Source organism: Drosophila willistoni, assembly GCF_018902025.1.
Source record: "Drosophila willistoni isolate 14030-0811.24 chromosome XR unlocalized genomic scaffold, UCI_dwil_1.1 Seg106, whole genome shotgun sequence".
Classification (NCBI taxonomy): domain Eukaryota; kingdom Metazoa; phylum Arthropoda; class Insecta; order Diptera; family Drosophilidae; genus Drosophila; species Drosophila willistoni.
Window position 1 is genome coordinate 1112975 of NW_025814055.1, and position 18608 is coordinate 1131582.

General features: G+C 38.6%; 1 protein-coding gene across 2 annotated transcripts; it reads right to left on the reverse strand.

The window, feature by feature from the left end:
- Positions 1-11234: 11234 nt before the first annotated feature.
- On the reverse strand, positions 11235-13223 carry LOC124460599. 2 transcript variants are annotated; one of them, XR_006954502.1, is made up of 2 exons: positions 11634-13223; positions 11235-11577 (listed from the first exon to the last, which is right to left on the reverse strand). XR_006954502.1 is itself a non-coding variant. In XM_047011783.1 (2 exons), exons 1-2 carry the CDS (start codon positions 11827-11829, stop codon positions 11237-11239), a joined length of 537 nt encoding a protein of 178 aa, XP_046867739.1. In that variant the 5' UTR covers positions 11830-12989; the 3' UTR covers positions 11235-11236. The 2 variants fall into 2 exon arrangements, 1 of the variants encoding a protein (XP_046867739.1); XM_047011783.1 differs by having other exon boundaries at positions 11634-12989.
- Positions 13224-18608: the final 5385 nt, after the last annotated feature.

Sequence of the window (18608 nt, forward strand, 5' to 3'; positions counted from 1 at the left end):
GATGTCATCATCCGGCGATATAATAGTGTGCTTCAGTGATTTAATTTGAATATTGTTCAATTTTATTTCAGCTAGTTGTAATTTTTGAAATTAGCCAAATTTGTAGCTAATAGCTGTTTTAACATTTTTGTAGCAATCGGCTTTAAAAAGTGTCCAAATCTAGCTACAAAGTAGATAATTCGGCAATACTGGTTAAAAGGTATCGCGAAACTGTTTGTCTTGAGTGAGAGAGGAATAAATTCGTGGAACTCTCTCGAAAAAGCATTTCTCGATTTGAGTGAATTCAAATCGTGCGTGAGTAGTAAAGCGGACATGAACATAAACAACTAATGAAAATGAAGCGTAAAAACAATGAGTGTGTTTTTGAGTATTTTTACAGAATAAAAGATGTACATATGTACATACATATCTTCACGTAAACAAATTAAAGACGATTCATTGAGAGAATATTTAATTGACAGCATTGATGAAAAAAATTAAAAAATAAGTAAATTTTATGTGGTGCTAAAAATTTGAGTGAGTTTAAAGAGAAATTAAAGCAGTTTAAAATAATGAGTGAAAAAGAAATGATAAAGACAAAAACGACGAGAACAATGCAAAAGTGAAAAACAAAATGATGAAAAGTAATAATAAAGATGTTAAAAACGATGTTGTGTTTTACAATTGTGAAAATACACCGGAAGTAAATTTTGTATCAATCGCGAAGATTTGTATAAACGTTTGAAACAACAGTTGAGTAGCTTTGGCGGTTATTTAGATGGATTAAGCGACGGCGAATCAAATAAGATTAAGCCAATTGGACACTTTTTGCATTCCGTTTTGATTGACAACCAATCTTTCGTGTTAGATTTTCATGTAGTTCCGATTAGATTATTAGATGTCGAAACCATCATAGTCGAGAAAGTATGTTTGCAAGCTGAAAGTATGTTGTATTTAGTTGAAATGGTCTAAGAGTAGAAAAGATCGAAAATGAAAATGATGAAGTAAAGAATCTAAGAATTGATGTCGTAAATAATAAAGATGAAGTTCATGTTGACAAAAGTGCAAGAAGTATCCGATTTGATTTCTAATTATCAACCTGTAACAACAAAGACGACAAATGTGGAAATGCGAATTATTCTAAACTATGAATTTGGGCGTCCCTGTAGACTTGCATTTAAAGAGGCACAGTTCGTGAACGAGAAAGTCGAATTGTTGGCTGGAGGTATAATTGAAGAGTCAACGTCCGAACACACAAATCCGGTGGTACTTGTAAAGAAGCATAAACAAGGTTTGTGTGCATAACCAATGTCCATTGCCGCTCATCGAGGATTGCTTGGGTAGTTTGCAAGACGCTACTAACGATTGGATTTTTTCATGTGGCAGTCGCAGAATCCAGTCGAAAGTATACGTCGCTTGTGACCCACTATGGTCAGTACCAGTTCAGGACGGTTCCGTTTGTATTTAGTAATTCGCCTGGAGTATTCCAAAGACATGTAAATGCAATATTTCGGCATTTATCCTAGAGAGGCATTGACGATGTTATCATCTTGGCCAGAGACTAAGATGAAGCTGTTAAGAATCTAAAAGAGGTGATCGTAACTTGCGAGGAGTATGGTTTTAAAGAAAAGAACACAATTTTTGGGGCACATTGTCGAGAATAAAAAGATTTATCCATCTCCAGATAAAATTGAGGCTGTTGCAAAGTTTAAAAGGCCTCAAACCGTAAAGCATGTTCAAAGTTTCTTAGGTTTGACGGGATATTTTAGAAAATAATCATCCTAAGTTTATTCCAAACTATGCGCGTATAGCGAAGCCTTTGGCCGAATTGACCAGAATACATAAAAATTTGTCTGTGGTCCTCAAGAAGAAAATACAGTTCTGATCTTGAAGAAGTTGCTAACTGAGAATCCAGTTTTGAGTATCTACAACCAGTCGTACAAATCTGAAGTCCATACTGATGCATCCATTGAAGGCTTGGGGCAGCTTTACTGCAAAGATGTCCAGACGACAGTGAACTTGACCCGGATACTACATAAGTCGAAAAACCACAGACGCGCAGCGAAAGTGTAGCATAACAATAGTCATAACAGCGTTAGAAAAGTTAAGAGCTTATCTTTTGGACGTGCATTTCAAGCTAATCACGGATAGCGTCGCATTTACGAAGACGCTGGAGAAGAAGAGCCTTTATATCAGGGTAGCTCGTTGGGTACTTTTCCTTCAAGAATACAATTTTCACGTTTTACACCGTTCGGGTACCAGCATGAGGCATGTCGACGCCCTCAGCAGATATCCAGTTATGCATATTAACGACTATGGAATCAGCGTTGGCATAAAGAAGGCAGTCACAAGATAAGAAAATAAGAGCGATTAAAGAAGTTCTGAAAGACAATTCCAAAAGTTGGATGATTATTTTCTGAATGCCGACATCCTGTACAAATTGGCCAATGCCGTTGAGTTAATTGTTGTCCCCAATGCAATTCAGAAGCTGATTATTGGTCAGCCCCTTGACAAGGGACATTTCGGGGCAAAAAGACGAAAGACTTGATTTGCAGATAATACATTATACCGCATCTTGAGGAAAAAATCTAAAAATATATCGAATGCTGTATTCCTTGTATTATCAGTAGCCGTAAAGTTGGCAACCAAGAAGGCTTGTTGCATCCGCTTACCATATTGATTTTTTAGGTCCTCTCGAGTCTACTCACAAAGACTATAAGCATATTCTGGCGGTCTTAGATGCATTTACGAAGTTCTGCTGGCTATACCCAACCAAATTTGGAAACTCTGTGTTTATTATCTCGGATCGGGGTTCCGTGCTTACTTCCAAATATGGTCTGAAGTTCTGCGACAGCGAAGGTATCAAACACGTTATGAAGATCACAGCACTTCCGAGAATAAACGGCCAAGTCGAACGTTGGAATTATCGTTCCTGTTTTGTCGAAGTTGAGCGTTGATGGTCCGACAAAGTGGTATCGACATTTTAGCAAAGTTCAACATGCTATCAATTCGACGTACACCAGAAGTATTGACACTTCTCCATTTGAGTTACTAACTGGCGTAATGGCTGAGACGAAAGCCATATTTACAGACGAAAAAAGCGAGCTACGTGCCAAGGCGAAAGCACACATCTCCAAGATACAAGAGGAAAATAAGAAGTACTACAACATACGTTGAAAGCAAGCTCGTTCTTATGATGTTGGCGACCTGGTTGCAATTAAGAGGACGGACTTTGGCAGTGGTCTCAAATTAAAACCAAAACATTTTTGACCCCACCAAGTTAAGAAGGTGAAGCACAATAACGCATACGATGTCGAAAGAGTATGCAAGTGTAAAGGGCCAAAAGTGACGTCTACATGTGCAGAGTACATGAAGCCCTAGAGCCTAAGCCTAAGACGATTTTAGACGGTAAAGTTTCGAATTTTGTGACACATATTCCTTAAATCTTTTAAATGATAGAAAATGCAAACGCTCAAATATTTAAGCCTAAACATTTTAGTTTGCAATATGTTGTGAGTCCTTTCTGCTCATGGATTAGAATTAAAGCATTTGTTTGACACCTCATACGGGATAGATATTTATAAAGGGCACATTACCAACCCAAATGATAGATGCTTAGTCTGGGAGAAATCTACTTATAACAATAGTTTACAAAATAAATAATATGGAGTGATGATTCTTTAGAATCTAAAGCAATCTCAAGTTTAGATGACATACATACGACGTAGTCGCCAAAATGTATGTAACAAGACAGCTTTTTTAGTTCCATAAAGTATACATATGTATTTTATGTCCGCATCAACATACGAGTCGATGTAGCCATGTCCGTGCGTCAGTCTGTCTGTGCGTATGCACTTTACTTCGTCAATTTAAAGCTATTAGGATAAAACTTGAAACATTAGCTTATAATCTGGGTGAGATCAAGTATAAAAATTATCCGGATCGGCCCACTATATCGAAGGGGAGGTGTATAAACTTCAGAATAGCTGTTTGGGCTCCAACTGAAGCCAGACTCTCTTTGCTAAAAAGAGAAAACGAACGAAGAGAGAGAGAGAGAGAGACCAAGAACAGCGCAAGTTACTTTGAAGTGACAAACTTGGAGATCCGTTACTTCAATTCTTTTCTTTCTTATTTCTTCTATGGGAATTTCCAGAACTTTGAATTTTGTAAAAGACAGCGTGGTTTGCTGTACTTGAATTTTACTCTTGAAATTAATCTCGGTCGATGCGGTTGCACCTTCTGTGCCCGCCGACAATTGTACTATAGTTTTAGGTTAAGAAAATAAAGCAACCGATTGAAGTCAACCTGGTCATCTCATTTCTTGCTAATCGCAAGTGCCTCAAAGCCGCCTCGGTGGAAATCATCCGAAGGCCGCATCATATAAAGCGAGCAGTTTGGGGCTCCGCAAGGTCGCAGCCGTTAGCCAACATATTTTTGGTGCCGAAACCCGGGAGGAATGATCTTGGCGATTGGATTTAGAGTGTGATTGCCAGTGGATAGACTGATTCGGGTGAGTACAATTTAACGTTAATGTGTTTGGGTAGGTGTTCATTATGGCTGAAAAACTGTTACCGTTGGCTACGGAGCAAATCAGATTGCTCACTTCGCTGGAGAAGTCATTGGCGCGGTATAAATCGGAGGAGTCGGGACATACCGAGAGTCATCTGGAAGCCAGACTGGACTCGATTGCCCACCTTCACGCAGATTTTCAGCGCAATCATCACCAACTGATTCAAGAACGAGATAATGCGGAAGTAAAGGGCAGATATTTTGACAAAGACATCAGAGACTGTTTCGAAGAAACCTACATAATGGGAGTAGCTGAGATTCGAAATGAGTTGCAGAGACATAATGATCGGAGAATCCCGGCGTCGACTGCATTTGATGAGGCTTGTTTGCATCAGACGGTGCATAAACAAATGGGACCATGTTTGGAGGAAGTGAAACTCCCAACAGTTAAACTGCCTACCTTCAGCGGGAAATTTATTGAGTGGCCGGCGTTTAAAGAGGTGTTTTTAACAAGAGTACACCACTGCGACAAGCTGTCGGACTTACATCGTTTTCATTATTTGAAGGATTCATTGGTTGGAGACGCAGCTAAGGATATTGAGTATCTAACGCTAATAGCGGCGAACTATGAAGTGGCTTGGAGAATGTTGATGAATTTGTATGATAACAAACGAGTGTTATTTTTACATTACATGGATGTGTTCGATCAGCAATTACCAATAAAATATGGAGATGCGGAAAGTTTGAGAAGATCTGCGCAAACTTCCCGCTCATGTGTGAATTCATTGGAGAAGACTGGTGTGGATGTGCGACAACAGTCTGAAATTTTAGTACACTACATGATGAAGAGATTACCGAATCAATTAAGAGTGGATTGGGAGCGGTCAATATCTTCAACGCAGAATCTGCCGAGCTTTGAGGAGCTCAGTCAGTATCTTGAAACACAGTACAGAGCAATGATTACGGCGTCAGCAGGTAATATCGAGGGAATTCTATCACGGGATAGGCATCGGAATGCAAAGCCAGGTGTACATGGGTTACGAGTTAACCAGAACTACACAAAGACTTCATTTGTTACTCGAGAGACAGACCTATGCATTGTGTGTCAAGGGGATATCGGAGTATGTAGGATATTCCAGATGAGGCTATCGGAACGAAAGGCATGTGTAGTGAGGCATCGACTGTGTTTTAGATGCCTTAGACCAAATCACCGAATAGATGCATGTGACAGTGCGGTAAATTGTGAAAAATGTCAAGGACGGCATCATACGCTACTCCATGTAGACAAGTCAGGATGCGAGAGGTCGCTTGACACACTAAGGAAGGGAGTTATCCCATCAGCATCTGCGAATGCTTTAATTGGAAAGAGTAGAACAGAAATTGCGGTAAGGCACAAAAACGAGGTTTTATTACCAACAGCAATGGTGTGGGTAGAGTCGATGGAAGGCTATCCCTTACAGTTTAGAGCGTTTTTGGATCAAGGTTCACAAGTTTCGTTCATTTCAGAGAATGCAGCTCAGCAGCTACGTTTACGGCGCAAACAGGCTCACATCACGATTACTGGATTAGCAGATACAAAAATTACAGATGCGGCAGCAGAGGTGGAGCTAGTCATAAGATCAATCTACAACCCACATGCGAAATACAAGCTGCTCGCGTCAGTAATACCTCTAGTGAGTAAGCGCATGCCAATCAAACGACTGCCGTTTGAAGAGTGGACTCATCTGAAGGGCTTACCGTTGGCCGACCCTAACTTCTTCAGTCCACAAGGAGTTGATATTTTGTTGGGAAATGACGTCTACGATGAGCTGATGTTAGGAGAAGTGCATCGAGGAATACGTGGTATGCCTCTGGCGCAAAATACGCATTTGGGATACATTGTATCAGGAAAAACGAATCAAGAAGCTGGTAGGAGATCGTCCTACACCATAACGGTATGAAAGAAGGAAGCTGATGAGATACTTGAACAATTGTTATGTAAGTTTTGGGAGCTAGAACAATTCGACGAGGAGCCACGTGGGGTTTCAGTAGAGGATAACTGGTGCGAAGATTTCTTCGTTAAGACACATAGCCGAATGCCGTCTGGGAAATATGTTGTTCGTCTTCCTTTTCTTACATACTTGGACGAATCAATGGTAATTGGAGAATCATATAAGGGCGCGTTATAACGATTACATTCTGTGGACAGACGATTGCGTACCGATGCGAGTTTGAAGAACGCTTATGTTGGCACCATAAATGAGTATCTGGAGCTGGGTCAAATGGAACGTGTAACGTCACGGGCGAGTAAGACGGGCAATCCTGCATTGGAGGGAGTCGATCATTGTTACCTACCGCATCACCCAGTCATAAAGGAATCGTCATCAACTACGAAGGTACGAGTTGTCTTCGATGGATCGAGCAAGACGAGTAATGGAAAATCGCTTAATGAGATTCTAGCAATAGGTCCAAAATTGCACGTACATCTTCAAGGAATCATTCTCAATTGGCGAGGGCTAAAATGGGTATATATGGCGGATGTTGAAAAAATGTACAGATGTATTAATATTCCACCCGACGACGCGCAGTACCAACGGATTCTATGGAATCCGGACACTAGTGATTATGTGGCAGAATATGCCTGCACAACGGTAATGTTTGGAACGAGCTCCGCACCTTATTTAGCCATGAGAGTTATGAAACAATTAGCTATGGATGAAAGCGAGAACTATCCACTGGCGGTGGATGTTGTAAATCGTCAAATGTCAAGGTAATGATACTATTCGCACTTTCGGTCTATACTGTAGTCCCAAAGAAGACGAGTTCCGTTTTGCTTTGCATGTCGTTCCGTCAATGAGCTGACCTACAAAGAGGACAATACTATCAGCAATTGCACGACTGTTTGATCCCATGGGATGGATTACTCCGATAATGATTACTGCCAAAATTCTCATGCAGCAACTGTGGAAGGAGAAACAACAACTAACCATACCTAGGGCAGAGTTATGTGCTGCGCTTGAAGCAGCCAAAATGTATAAGTATCTAAAAGAGAATCTAAGAATTAACATTAATTATTCGAACACTATTTTTTGGTCAGATTCTATGATAACCATCAGTTGGATCCGTGGTGGAGCTGCCAACTGGAAAGTATTTGTGTCCAATCGAATAAACGTGGTGACGTGCCATAAGATATCAGTGGAAGAAATGCCAAGTGTAGCATTTATCAGCAAGTATTCATCGTATACACGACTCGTCTGGATTATATCATTTATAAAACGTTTCGTATATAATTGTCGTACATCTGTGGCAGAACGAAGAGGATTAGGACTCTCAATTATGGAATTAGAAGAGGGCCTACGTGAATTGATTAGGATGGTGCAGAAGGATTGTTTTAACTCTGAATGGAAGGCGCTATCGGAAAGAAGGGTAATAGCAAAGGACAGCATACTACTGTCTCTTAATCCGTATTTTGCCTCGAACGAACGTGTTTTACGCCTCGAAGGCAGGCTCCGAGATTCCCTGTTGCCCATAAATGAAAAATATCCTTATATATTACCGTATAAACATCCTTTCACAGATTTGGTCATATCTTACAGTCATATTTACTCTTGCATGGTGGAACCTCACTAACGCTGAATTTTATAAGGAAGAAATTCTGGATTGTTAATGGACGCAATGCAGTTCGGTTTGGAATTCATAAATGTATCACATGTTTTAAGATGAAGCCTCAATTTGCAGGTCAGAAAATGGGAATGCTACCAGCAGTACGGGTACGCCCTTCTAGAGCATTCTCATCCGTTGGAGTGGACTACGCTGGACCCGTAAATATTTCGCCCTGGAAAGAAAGAGGACGTGTATCCCAGAAGTGATATATTGCTGTATTCGTATGTCTAGTGACATTTGAAACCAGTTGGAGATCTGACCTCAGATGCGTTTATAGGAGTATTTAACCGTTTCATTGGCAGACGTGGCCTATGCACAGACGTTTATAGTGACTGCGGTACTAATTTTGTTGGAGCCAACAAAAAATTGCAAGTGGACAAACTGGCATATTGTTCGTACATTACGAAACATATTGCGCCAACATTATTGAGAAAAGGAATCAACTGGCATTTCAACCCACCATCAGCGCCACACTTTGGTGGATTGTGGGAGGCTGGAGTGAAGTCCATGAAGTATCATCTGAAGAGAACTCTCGGAGAACAAGTTTTAACATTCGAGGAAATGGCAACTGTGTTGGCACAGATTGAGTCTTGTTTAAATTCAAGACCGTTATGTCCCCTAACAAATGATCCTGACGATTTAATGGTATTAACACCCGGTCACTTTCTGATGGGTGAAGCGCCTTTAGCACCTCCTGCTCCGGAATTGACTAAAGTTACTCTGATTGATCGATGGAAGAATTGTCAAAATTCGGAATATTTATCACGATTACAAAGGAGACCAAAATGGCTGCAGTCCAAGGAAAATCTAACAGTTGGATGCATAGTGCTCATCAGGGACGAGCGATTCCCTTCTCATCAATGGCCTCTAGGTCGGGTTATGGAGACACATGCAGGACCCGATGGACTAGTAAGAGTGGTGACTTTGAAGACAGTCAAGGGACTCATGAAACGACCGGTAGCCAAACTCTGTCCATTGCCTATTCAGGAGAATTGGATGGAGAATGACACCAGCCCTACACCTAAGCGTTAAATTGTTACTTTCTCGTTTCAGTTTTCTTTTCGCAGGAGTCTTCCGGACGTGAATTTGATGATGAAGATCGTCATCATGAAAGGGGGGAGAATGTTTGGGCTCCAACTGAAGCCAGACTCTCTTTGCTAAAAAGAGAAAACGAACGAAGAGAGAGAGAGAGAGACCAAGAACAGCGCAAGTTACTTTGAAGTGACAAACTTGGAGATCCGTTACTTCAATTCTTTTCTTTCTTATTTCTTCTATGGAAATTTCCAGAACTTTGAATTTTGTAAAAGACAGCGTGGTTTGCTGTACTTGAATTTTACTCTTGAAGTTAATCTCGGTCGATGCGGTTGCACCTTCTGTGCCCGCCGACAATTGTACTATAGTTTTAAGTTAAAAAAATAAAGCAACCGATTGAAGTCAACCTGGTCATCTCATTTCTTGCCAATCGCAAGTGCCTCAAAGCCGCCTCGGTGGAAATCATCCGAAGGCCGCATCATATAAAGCGAGTAGTTTGGGGCTCCGCAAGGGCGCAGCCGTTAGCCAACAATAGCCAAATTTAGCTTCTTTGATATTTTTAATTTGTCAGCACTTTGTCAAAAAAAAAATATTTTTTTCTCAATTTTGTTTTCATTTTGATATTATTACTCTAATCGCTGTACTTCGAACTCCGCAACGAAGCCCCGTACTAAATGGCTCTTCAGAATCTTTGTTCTTTGTCACTTTCTAACCCAATGGTAGTGTTCAACAAGAAAAGAAGTCACCCACTTGACCTGCCATTTAGACCAGAGACGGACTGGTGTTTCCACCCCCATTTCATGGTTACCTTTGACAACATTCGCGTATTGTCAATTTGGGATAGTTAGCAAATAAAATAAAATAAAAAACAAAAATATATATATTATTACTACTGTGGGCAAAAAGTAAGGTAAATTTGTTTGTAAGATGAAATACACTTATGCCAACTTTTTTTAAGTCCTTGAAAAATTCCAAATAGTCTCTTTCCGGTATAGCCATCAGCGCAACCTTTGATTCAGCTTTTATCTCCGCAATAGACTCGAAACGTAGATCAGGGCCAGGCACAAAAGATGTAGTTGTATGTGTGCGCTTGCTTGTGTGCGTAAGTTGCTTTACACTCCGCAAAATGAAGGTTCATCAAATTCTGCCTCAAATCAGTGCAGCAAATAATCTTATGCGAGAAAAAGATAGAGAAAACAAAGCAGCGATCAATTTTTATACCCTTGCAAAAAGGGTGTATTAATTTTGGTCAGAAGTGTGCAACGCATAGAAGGAAGCATTTCCGACCATATAAAGTATATATGTATATTCTTGATCAGCACGACGAGACGAGTTCAAATAGCCATGTCCGTCTGTCCGTCTGTCTCGATCAACGCAAACTCCTCCTAGACCGTTGGAGCTACAGAGCTGAAATTTTGCATGTAGGCTTGTATATACTGCAGACGTTGTATATCTCGGATTCAGCCGGATCGGATCACTATATCATATAGCTCGCATACAAATGGCAAAGTCACGAACAGTGACTTTTCTTAATAACTTCGTTATTTTCTGAGCTATTGTCATGAAAGCAACTTACGCACACAAGCAAGCGCACACATACAACTACATCTTTTCAGCGCTCTCTTTGTGCCGGGCCCTGAACTAAATCCACCCTCATATTCTTTATTGTTTTGTGTTCGTCCCCCGGGGGGTATGAGTGCCGGGCTCTGTTTTAGACAGACGCCTCTCTCTTTCTGGCTACCGACTTGGCGTGGCAGCGGCGTCGACGCGTCGCGGAGCGGGCAACAGCGATTCCAAGTCAAAATTTGAGAAATAAGTAGCCAGGCTCCAAAATCTACGTATTTTTACGTAGCACAATTTCGCTGAAACACGTAGATCTACGTACTTTTTTTTAAAGCTTAAAAACAATAAAAAAAAAATTAATAAACCATTAAATTTTTAAATTAACTGTATTGGACTTCGTTGTTATTAATTTCATTTGTCGTTTTAGAAAGAAAATTACATTGTTTAAATTATACATATTTATTTATGTACATGTTTTACAAAAATTTATACATGTTTTGATTAAAATATTTTAGGTGTCAGAAGGCTCCAAGTTTTCCTTTAATCCACTTTTGGTGTGAAGCAATCCTTTTAAAGTCTCCGTGTTTAATTTGTTTCTGTTATTTGTCTTAATTAAATTAATTTCTGAAAATAAACACTCAACATTAGCACTGCTATGTGGCAAAACAAGCAAATTTTGGGTTAACTCCGTCAAGATGGGAAACATGTGGGTTGAATTTCCGTTTTTTACGTTTGAAACATAACGCCAAAAGACGTCTGGCGGTACCGCTTCCTCCTCTTTGAAGGGAAAGTTCATGTTCCGGAGAAGTCGCCATTCGCGGTCTAGCTCCGTCATATCTTGTGAACACAATCCTGTAAATAATATGAACTAATTGAAAATTCTGTTCATAAGACAATAAAAAACATACCTGGAAACATTTGCCCCAAATGTGCAATTGATGGTAGCTTTGCTTTCAAACTATTGTTGAGTATTGTCGCTGGATTTAAGAAGTGTAAACTTTTCATTTTCTGCAGCTCCTCATCCTCAAAGGAAAACCGATTATGTAGTTGCCTTAAACTTTCAATATAAAATTGAAGGCAGGTGATGATTTCATATCGTTCCATATTATGTTTTTTTTGTCAACAAAGCCGCAAAGTTTCCTCCGAAATACATATCTTTTAAGGGCAAGTGGTTCTCATCGTTAGCGAAATCAATCCTAAGTAATTCTTCATCAGGTAATAATAAAAACTCCGATTTTAGAAAGCACTCAACTATTGTCTTGTAAAATTTAAGAAGATTTTCGTACAACAAATACAATTTTGGACTTTCTGACTGCATTTCCTTGTTTAAATTGTTGAAATAGGGCAGCACAAATTTCAGAAACTCCAAATACAGTTCTGTCGTCGAATCTAAGCACATTTGGAGAATCGGATTTTAACTGGTCATTCAATGCAGCTCCTTGAAAGTAAAGTTTTAACGCAGGAAGTTGTTCTAACAGCCTTTCAACTACTTGAAGCAGAGATAGCCACCTTGTTTGTCGGATATGTAAAAGTTTGTGTGGTTTCACATTAACGAAAGACTGAAACTCCTTATAGTCTCCGATACGTTTTGGGCTTTTTGATTTAAAGTTATAGACATCTCTTGCAAATCCATCCACTTTTTTTGGCAATTTTTTGCAAGCATAAGACGCGCAGAGGTGAAATGAGTGACATATACATTTCATCAAAAACAAATTCGGAATATCCTTCTTCAGCAGTTGCGAAAGCGAATGGTTTTGGCCAAACATTGCATTGCATCCATCTGCAGCATATCCTATCATGTTCTGCTCATATGGTTTGTCCCTTTCTTGAAAAAATTTCTTGCATTCATTATTCAATGCCGTGGCAGAGCTGTCAGTGACTGCAATAAGCCCCAGAAAAGTATCTTGTATAAGCGAAAACTTATTCGATTTTAACCGTTCTATTAAGTCGTACTCTGCCACTTGTCCAGTTACCGATGTTATTATAGCTTGAGCCTTTGTCCGTCCAAATTTTAGTGAATGTACGACATTGGGATCGCTAGCAACAGATTGCATGATACTGCTGAGATCTTCCGCCAAAGCAAAGAAAATGTTGTTTTTCGCCAAAAAGAAAGCCATCTGTATTTCAGCACATTTAACCTTATTTTTAAAAGAAGTTGACGCCTCAGGCAATAAAGAAAATATAGTTGGTTGATCGATGCCTAAGAGTAAAGTAATAACAATTAAAATAACATATAAAAACCAACATGAAACACTGTTTAGTAAATTTTTCACATAACAATTTGTTAAAGGAAATCGAACTACGACCGTATACATAAAAAGAGCACAAGAAGCACGTGGACACACGACACGAACTTGACAACTATAAAACGCAACTCTATACATACATGTACTTCTCGAATTTTTCTTATGCTTAACAGAAGCTTCATGCTTCTCTAAATCCCTCTTGCCTGAACAGCATTTGAGGTCTGATTTGCAATATGACAAACCATTACCCTTACTGCTTTTCGTCAACCAGGAATACATTTTTTTCCCAAGCTACTGAGCACTTCGCGTCGTAGTGGACTTTCCTTTTCTTGGTTGGAGTTACGTTTGCTTCTTCGTCGGTGTCACTTGTTAAAATTTCCATTTTTCACATCCAATTTCAAGCACAAATTCTGAAGTAAGCGCTGCCAATCTTTTTGCAATTTAGCGCTGCTAACCCATTGAAAAAACGTAAACATATCGAAAACGGAATTTAGTGCTGCTAACCCAATATAAATCATATCATTTTTTTTATTTAATTCATAATATATTGATATTACCCAAAAATTTTGGGTTTTAAAACTTTTTTTCAATATTTTTTTAGAGTACGTAGTTTTAGTCTCTTCGTACGTAGATCTCCTTCGAAATACGTAGACTTGGCATCGCTGGCGGGCAATCTCTCAGCATCGGCCGCTGCGCCGCATGCCGACACCAAATGGAAAAGCAAAGAACTGGAAAGCGAAAGAGAGGAAAGGAGATCGTGACGCGTGCCAAAGCGCAAGACGCATCGTATGTTTTCACCGTTAGGATATAAGTAGGCAGAGCAAGGGTGAGTTTGAGCATAGCCATAGAATTAGAGAAAATCATTTAGTGAATGACCATTCGAGTGTACAAAAGCAAGAAAAGCCAAGAAGAAACCAATCTCAGTAACGAGGATATTTATACGACAGGATCGATCAGGTGAGCCTATTTTCAGGTCCTTTTTAGCTATGAGTGCGGTAGGGGCACATTGCCTGTATAGGATTAAAAACATGAATAAAAATAATTCAAATACATGCGTTACACGTTTTAGCGTTTTCGGTACCAAACAAGTAAAAAATCGAAAAATTCACTCTTGGTCGATTGGTAAACACAAGCGTTAATATATTACTTATAGTTACATTGACATGAAATTTGGCCCAGATGTTACTAGCAATCCTGCCAACTCAAGGAAAAACAGAGGACCGGAGCTAACTTCGACCGCGTCAAAGTTTGTATACCCTTACAAGTTTTTTGTTACTCTTTCCTCACCTATAGCCGCCAAAGTGGAAAAACATTTTATCTAAAAACTAGAACGTTTGCGAAAGGAAAGGAAAGCTTAGCAAATAACGACGTTAAGGATCAAAGTCACTGTTTTCGACCAATCGTTCCTATGAGAGCTATATGATATATGTACCCGATCTTGATCAAACTAGACACACTCGTTTAAACAGAAATAATAATCTGGCTCATCAGCTCGGAAGAGTCAGTTTCACCATTTAGAAATTTAAATTGAAACGTTACACCAAGTAATTCTACGATTAGATAAAAAGGAAGTCTACTAGAATAAGATGGAAGTTGTATATTTTTATCCCAGTGCAAATCAGGAAGGAAAAAAACTGTTTTTATACAGATTCTTATCAATTTTCATAAAACTCATATTGAGGGGACTAAACACAAGATCCATATTTCAATATGGGGCGGAAGTATAGAGTATTTTGGTAATGTATAGATCTTTGAACTCCTTCGACCAACGCTTTATAAAGCCAAGAACACTCTTACACTCAATAAATTCTGATTCAAACTAAGTTTGTGGTTTGTGTGTAGTGGTATGAAATAATCAAACTGAAATCATTTTTATCCGCACAAGTGTAGAAATTAGTACAATCGGTGTTAGGAATGACATTGCTTCGTACGACAAAATGAGTTTTCGAAGACATCGGGTACGAACCTTAGGATCTGGGCTGGGGAACTCAATAGATAACTTCAAAGTTGTGTGGTAACTATGCCATAGAACAAGTTCTAGATGCTACACAAGAACTAGGATCAGATGTAAAAATGAAGTAAGTCGTCTCGCCGACTTAGGTATACTATACACCAGTAAGGCAGTGTTTTTTATACCATACACCCATAGGGTGAAATGGTATATTAAAATCGCCAAAATGTATGTAACAGGCAGAAGGAAGCTTTTCCGACCCCATAAAGTAAATATATTCTTGATCAGCATCAAAAGCCGAGACAATCGAGGCATGTCTGTCCATATGAACACCTAGATCTCGGATACTGTAAAAGCTAGAGCCACCAAATTTGGTTTGTAGACTCGTATAGTATGTAAAGTGATCAAGTTTATTTCAAATTTTTGCCACGCCCCTTTTCGCTAGAGACACCATATTTAGTATTTATATTTGCTTAGTAAATGCGCACATTATGTATGTATAAAGATGTTGCCACGTCCCTTTTTGCCCCCGTAATTTGAAAAAACTCGATTATCTTCCGTATTTTTCTACCCTATACAATCAAATTTGGCACACTTAAATTTGATTCTAATATCTAATGCCAGCAAAATATTGATCAAAATCGAACAAAAAATAGTCGAGTTATGCATATAAACGTTTTTCCATAAGGCCGCTGCAAAGTTTGTATACCCTTACAAGTTTTTTGTTACTCTTTCCTCACCTATAGCCGCCAAAGTGGAAAAACATTTTATCTAAAAAGTAGAACGTTTACGAAAGGAAAGGAAAGCTTAGCAAATAACGACGTTAAGGATCAAAGTCACTGTTTTCGACCAATCCTTCCTATGAGAGCTATATGATATATGTACCCGAACTTGATCAAACTAGACACAGTCGTTTATATGTTTAACAAACCTTAAACCTATCATACCTTTTGTTACCCTAGAATTTATGTTTGTATGCTTTGCACTGGAATATAGACTTAGTGCAACTGTAAATATAGAGAAACATAAAGAACTAAGAAGAGTGTGTACAGCTTGCACTAAGTCACGTACGCCTATGTTGCTTTTTCATTTCATATTTTTGCTAGTCGAAACACTCGCTAATCTACTGTTCAATAGTAAAGACTTAATTTAGGATAATAAAACTGTGAAATAAAACTAAATTAAATAATTTAATTATATATAACTCACCAATATTAAATTTCACAACAATAGCTCAGATAATAAAGTTCTTGAGAAAAGTGACTGTTTGTGATTATGCCGTTTGTATATAGTGGTCCGATCCGGATGAACCCGAAGTATGCAAACTGTGCAGGATTGTATATCCCTTCAACCCTATAGCTTTAGCGGTCAAGGAGGACTTTGCGTTGATCCAGGCGGACGGACATGGCTATTTGAACTCGTCTCGTCGTGCTGAACAAGAATATATATACTTTATATGGTTGGAGATGCTTCCTTCTATGCGTTGCACACCTTTGGCCAATGTTGATATACCCCTTTTTCAAGGGTATAAAAAAGACAAAACAACAATTGATCCATTTTGCGAGTTTTTAATAATTGTAGGCGTGATAAAATAGGCGTTATGACATGCACTCCTTTATATTCATGTATTTAGTCTTGTAAATACACAATAGTTTTATCAATTAGTGAAATGCAAAAATACTCTTTTCACTTCGTGCATGGTATACCGATTTTAGCACGACGAATTACTTACTTAATTTTGTTTAGTTTGATAAAACCTTGAGACTTAGCTCTTGACCAGCTCTAACACACACGATTTCGGAGTTGATTTAAACAAAATGTATTTGTCTTCTAACAAAATTGAATTAGGTTAAAGTGAATGGTTATTCAAGGGTGGTTACCCTTGGTAATAAAATTTTAGTTTGTGTGGACTATAAAAAATCTTGCAAAGAGCGAGCAATGGTGTGAGAGTCTACATTTGGTTGCTACATATTTGTTCGGCAAGTACCCGACGCATTTAACAACCAACGCGGACGTGCTTTGCTGTGTATTCCCCTGTTACTATCAGTGTCGTTGTCCTTTTGGTCTCGGTGGTCCAGTCTCCAGTAAAGATAAAGAAGTTGTTCAAGTGGCAGCTTAATTCGCATAAAATGAAAACACGCTGTCTACATTGTTCCTACAACTTTTCGACTTTTTTTTAGCACTTAAAATTGCTGCTAGACAAAGGCTTACAGCAAACGGTTACAAAACAATCTATTGCTCTGGTCTTTTTAGACGTCTACATACACAAACATGCATTGTAACTATGCATATGTATGATATTTCAGGAAAATGTAAAGTTAAAATAGGTGTAAATAAATTTTGTAGATGTAAACTCGTCAAAGTTGTCATTAAAGTTATTTTGCATAAGTTTTGTTAGTTATAATATTCAATATGCTATTGTTGTATCAAAAAGCTTGTAAGTCACATGCACCAATATTAGAGAAAATTTATAAAGGCTATGGACTTTAAAATTTGGATAAACGGTTCTTCATTAAAGACTTTGAAAATATTCAACAGTTAACTTCGACTGTTAAGAAGTTTATACCCCGGAGAGTTTAGAGTGCCTTATACTAGGTTAGCATATTGGATTTGTGAAGTTAAAGATGTGCCAGTTGTTACATATGTGCAGAGTTAAAGGTGTAAGCTACATTGCAGGATGACTCTGCAAATTTCGTAAGCGACCTTAAGAGAATTATTAAGCTGTGTTGCTGACTATATGTTGGCAACCCTTGCAACGGGACGACATTAGAAATGTTGTCGAGTGAAGTTTGTGTGTGAAGACATAGGAGTCGGTGCAGTAATTAAAAAATCAGACATGCCTAAAGGGCTTTAAAACTTGCAGCGATGAACAGTAATCTCAAAGTAACACAGAAAATTTAAGACGACAAGTAGTAACAGTGAAACAATGGAATATAACAAATACCCCTTTACCGATTCGTCTGGGCCACGGAGGGCAATCATGGAATTTTTTTTTTTATTGCTTATAGTCACATATAAAAGTATGTATGTTATGCTTAAGAGCAAGCTGTATTTTTGTACCATACACCCATAGGAAGAAATGGTATATTAAAGTAGCCAAAATGTATGTAACAGGGACGAGAAAGCTTTTCGACACAATGGTGAAAAGTTAGTAACGCAGGTAGAAAGTGTAACCAATGTTAATCCTTTTAAATGGAACAGAAATAATAATCTGGCTCATCAGCTCGGAAGAGTCAGTTTCACCATTTAGAAGTTTAAATTGAAACGTTGCACCAAGTATAATTCTACGATTAGATAAAAAGGAAGTCTACTAGAATAAGATGGAAGTTGTATATTTGTATCCCAGTGCAAATCAGGAAGGAAAAAAACTGTTTTTATACAGATTCTTATCAATTTTAATAAAACTCATATTGAGGGGACTAAACACAAGATCCATATTTCAATATGGGGCGGAAGTATAGAGTATTTTGGTAATGTATAGATCTTTGAACTCCTTCGACCAACGCTTTATAAAGCCAAGAACACTCTTACACTCAATAAATTCTGATTCAAACTAAGTTTGTGGTTTGTGTGTAGTCAAAATGAAATAATTTTTATAGAAATCAAAAGACGAAACGATCGAGCAATGTCTGTCCATATGAACACCTAGATCTCGGATACTGTAAAAGCTACAGCCACCAAATTTG

Excerpts from the sequence above, each read along its gene's own strand:
- LOC124460599 (XM_047011783.1), bottom strand. The coding sequence starts at position 11,829 with ATGGAACGATATGAAATCATCACCTGCCTTCAATTTTATATTGAAAGT. Across the intron at positions 11,578-11,633 it reads TTTGGGGCAAATGTTTCCAG|GATTGTGTTCACAAGATATG; the intron begins GTATGTTTTTTA and ends TATTATTTACAG.